We start from the raw sequence: 4,453 nt of genomic DNA on the forward strand, positions 1-4,453 counted from the left end.
CCCGCCTCTGAGCGGCCGCCGGCCCCGGGACTGACCGGCCTCGCCGCACCTCCCGCACTGACCAGCGCTCCCGGCGCCCCTGCGCCCGACTCGCCCTCGCCCCCACTCCCCGGCGGGGTGGCGGCGGCCGGGCCCCCGCGGCGGCGGCCGGAGCAGCAGCAGCAGCAGGAGCCCGCCTCTATGATGAAGTTCAAGCCCAACCAGACGCGGACCTACGACCGCGAGGGCTTCAAGAAGCGGGCGGCGTGCCTGTGCTTCCGGAGCGAGCAGGAGGACGAGGTAGGGCGCCCAGCGGCGCACGCTACCCTCCGGGGCGCCGGGGTCTGGGGCCCAGGTGCTTCCCCTCCCATCCCGCCCGGGCGCAGGCTGAGGGGCTGGGAGGGATTAGCCCCCTTCCTCCCTCCCTCCTTTCCTCCCTCCCTTCTTACTTCCTTTCTCGGGGCTGATAGAGGAGACAAAGGGGGCTCGCCCAGCCCCACTTTCTCCATCTGGGCACTCGAGAAGGCGCCTGGTCCCCGGGAAGGTCCCGGGCCGTGTGAGTCTCGCCTAGCGGGAGTCACCATCTTAATGTGCGAATTGAGTTGAAAGCCGGATAAACCTCGAGTGCTCAGCGAGAGGAGAGTGGAAATGGCGTGAGTGTTGCAGCAGAGCCCTTGTGCCTCTTTTACATATTTTCCTTCCATGTTACAGCCATTTGCGGTCTCGGATTCGATCTAAGCATGTTTGTGGAGTAACAGACAGTCCTCGTGCTTGGAATTGAGGACCCCGCAGTCTAGTCTTGGCAATTCTTGTGGGTCCATGAACCCGCTAGCTGTTGGCATAATTATGCCTCATTTTTAAAAAGGCCTTCCCTTCTTAAAGTTTTCTGACTGCAGAAAGATGGTTAGTGAAAAATGTGGAATAATGCCAAAAGGGAGACGATGGACTAGAAATGGGCAAAGCTGCCATTTTCAGACAGTAATCTACAGCTCTCAGCTTATGTGTAAAGGGTTCTTTGCTCTCTGACTTGACATCTGGAAAGGAGCAGCCTTTCTCGTTCTAAGAGCAGTCCTTGTGTAATTTACCATCTGCATTGGGCTGAGAATGAGACCCTTGGGGTTTCCCTGGAGAGCGATTTTTACTTAATTCAGTCGTATTTATTTAAAATGGCTCACTGTTGAAGTTTGCTTAGGGCAATAGTAGCCTTTTGGTATTGCCACTCTTAAGATAAATTACACAGGTAAAAAAAAATTAACACTCTGAGTTCTGCTTTCATAACCAACCGTGTATAAAATACGAGGCTAACTAAGGCTGGAGATGGGAATTTAATGGCTTCCTTACTGCTAGTCCCTGTAGTTGTGATGAGTATGACTTAGAATACACTCAGTGGCTTAGTTCTTGTTATGTTAACAAAAAGTTCTTGAAATTTGCCCTTCAAACCCTTGTTTTGCCTTCATTTTTTTTGAAAAGAAACCAAGCCCTTTAGATGGGTTGCTCTGTGCTCACTCATAGCCTTTACGTGTTAGACCTGAATCCCAAACGAGTGTCCAGAGAAATACAGTCCCAGCCTTTGAGATGGGTCTGCTTAGGAGGGCTAGAAACTGCAAAGGGAAAGGTTATTAACTTTTACCAAATGAACAAGTCAACAAGCATTAAGTGTGTTCTGTAAAAAAGATAAAGCCTTAGCGGAAAGGGGCCATGTTGAGGCAAAGTAGTAAACTTTAAATATAAAAGAAATGATAGCCAAAAGGGATCAAGATAGGTCAAGGATCTTGTCTGGTTTCCTCAATACCGTATAATTATATTCTTAATTGAGTGCTTACCATGTGCCAGGCACTGCCAGAAGAAAACTTGTTATACATTTAATCCTTTTAACACTGGGAGGTAGTGAAGTTATTCCCATTTTATAGGTGAGGAGACAGTTGCAGAGCATAAGTACTTTCCCAAATGACACAATTAGGAAGTGGTAGAGTCAGGATTCAGGGTCCAGTCCTTACTCCTGATGGTGGGTTCTGTTTGTTGAATGACTGAGATTTTTGCGAGGCTAAGTTTGGAAGCCTTTTTGAAAGTGGTGACTGAAGTATTGCCGCAATGTGAACTTGGAATTCAGGCTTTGTAAAAATACTAGACTCTAGGGGAAAATATGAGTGATGGAAATTGAAATGATGATCTATATTGCGCTTATGGTAAAGCAAAGTCTGATAGAAGCTTTAGGAATTACTTTAGCAATAAAATAAATGGTTATTTTATGCTTGGATATTATTTCTACTGTAATAAATACTAAATTCATAGCCTCTAGTTGAGTCAAGAGACCAGTGTCATTAGGTAAGGTGAAGTAGGGAGCAAGTTTTGGAGAATATATTAGAGACATCCATTGTGTAAAACTTTGTAAATCAGATAACCTGTAGGTTGAGAATCGAAGTGAGTGAGTCATCTTATTAGAGGATATGATCTGAGGGAAGACTCTAGAATTCTCCTTAAGTGAAATGCACAGCCAACTTTAACATCTGGTTTAGCTCTTCAGAATTTTCATTTCTGTGGTTGTGCGTGGTTGAGGCTCTATCTATTACATGATGATTACAGAATAAACTCTGTCAGCTTTCCTGGAGATCCTATTGTTTCTCTATGAATTTGGCTTCACTCTGTTGAAGTTGCATTGCCAGACTTCCCAGGACAGTCTAGAAAACCAGCTTGAACCCACCTCTCTAGTTAATAGGTGACAACTGTTTCCCTCTACTGGATGAAAAACACCTAGATCCTGGTAGGGAGATTTAAATATATGTTTTGTTTGAGGATGAAATGTTTATACAAATGGAAGTAAAAGAGTAATTGCAATTTGACCCCAAAAAAGCTATGTGGCGCTCCCATCTGGCTGTTCCTGTACTGAAGTTGTCAGTAAGTTTCTACTTTAGAACAGATTGTTCTAGGAAAGAAGGTTGTTCTAAGAGCAGAGTTATTCTTTTAAGGTGGTTTTATATATTAAATATTTTCCATTTTATCTTCTTCTGCTCTGTAGGGTAAATACGTATTAGTATTTGTTTAGGAAGAAATTAGGTAGCAGAAGTAACCTATCCCAAGGTCACAGAAGCTGGCAGATCCTTTTGAGCTCTGGTCCTTTGTTTCTAAATGTTTTGTTTATTTGACCTACCTCCCCAGCTAGTTATTTCTGTGGGGAAGCACCCTCAGTTTTGGCAGCTGGACTTCTAGACAGGCCCACAACTAATTGCTCTGTAGAGTAGCTGCGTACTGTGCTTGTACAGTGAAAGATGACAGTGCTTTTACAAATAGGTAATCAGAAATGGATTCTGTTGAATGTATTTGCATATATGATAGTTTAAAAGGGGATGAAGAGATGAGATCTTAGCTCCTAAGAAACATTCTATAGGGGAAGTTTGGACAAGTGATCAGTGGAAAGGGAAATAAATAAAGTAAGGGAAAAGTGTGGTCGGGTATTCTGGGGTTAAGATCCAATGTGAGTCATTTGGAGTTGGATGTGGATGACTGGGAAAGGAGGGACCAGGTATCTCAAATAGTTAACAAGACTTGGGGCTTTGGTAGATTTGGCTGTAGCTTAGGGATGGCATAGGATAAGTAATAGTTGAAATATGCAACACTTCAAATGTAAGGTTGAGAAATTGCTACACAAGAAAGAAACTCTTAGTTTTGAACAAAGAACATTTAGATATTAGATGTATTCAAGCTTGAGAGTGATCTGGCAGCAAAATAGGTTTGGATTGCTAAGGGGAGAAGTAGAATGACTTGATCCTGGGTAGAATCCAGACATACTTACAAGAGAGGCATTAACAAATCAGTCTTAAGGACTAACCACTACAGGCCAGGCGGGCGGATCACCTAAGTCAAGTGTTCGAGACCAGCCTGGCCAATATGGCGAAACCCTGTCTCTACTAAAAATAGAAAATACAAAAAGTAGCCGGGCATGGTGGCATGTGCCTGTAATCCCAGCTACTCAGGAGGCTGAAGCATGAGAATCACTTGAACCTGGGAGGCGGAGGTTGCAGTGAGCCAAGATCATGCTGTTGCACTTTAGCCTGGGCAACAGAGCAAGACCCTGTCTCCAAAAAAAAAAAAAAAGACAAGAAAAGAAAACTAACCACTACTCTTCCATAGAACTTGCTGCCTTAATTAGCTTTTCAGCTCTATGAGCCAGGGGCTGTTTTCTATAGATGGTCTGCTATAATGCTGAATATATATTACTGAAAAATCTTGAGTTGTACAAAATCATGCAGTAAAGCTTTGGTGGGAAAGGTCGAGTCTGAAAACCTAAAACCAGAGCTCTGATAAACAACAGTACTAATACAAAATATTACTAGAGTTAAATCTCCACTAGCATTTTTATACTTAGAATCAACAGTCAGTCCACCCTTTTCACACATACTCTGGGGCTCATAGTTCTTCAGAGTTAAGTTCTTGAAGTATTTGTTTCAAATGGAGAGCACTTTCATCAAAATAAGTA

At 43.8% G+C, this 4,453-nt stretch overlaps 1 protein-coding gene across 2 annotated transcripts in view; it reads left to right on the plus strand.

Annotated features, from left to right (window-relative positions):
* Positions 1-6: 6 nt before the first annotated feature.
* Positions 7-4,453, plus strand: part of NUDT4 (nudix hydrolase 4) — a 25,235-nt gene continuing 20,788 nt past the window's right edge. For both annotated transcript variants that reach the window (XM_017868376.1, XM_017868377.1), the window contains exon 1: positions 7-279. In XM_017868376.1, the coding sequence (XP_017723865.1) occupies positions 181-279 (99 nt within the window). In that variant the 5' untranslated portion in view covers positions 7-180. The remainder of the gene's footprint in view (positions 280-4,453) is intronic.

This window comes from Rhinopithecus bieti, unplaced genomic scaffold (assembly GCF_001698545.2).
Source record: "Rhinopithecus bieti isolate Rb0 unplaced genomic scaffold, ASM169854v2 scaffold_2453, whole genome shotgun sequence".
In the NCBI taxonomy this organism is placed as follows: Eukaryota; Metazoa; Chordata; class Mammalia; order Primates; family Cercopithecidae; genus Rhinopithecus; species Rhinopithecus bieti.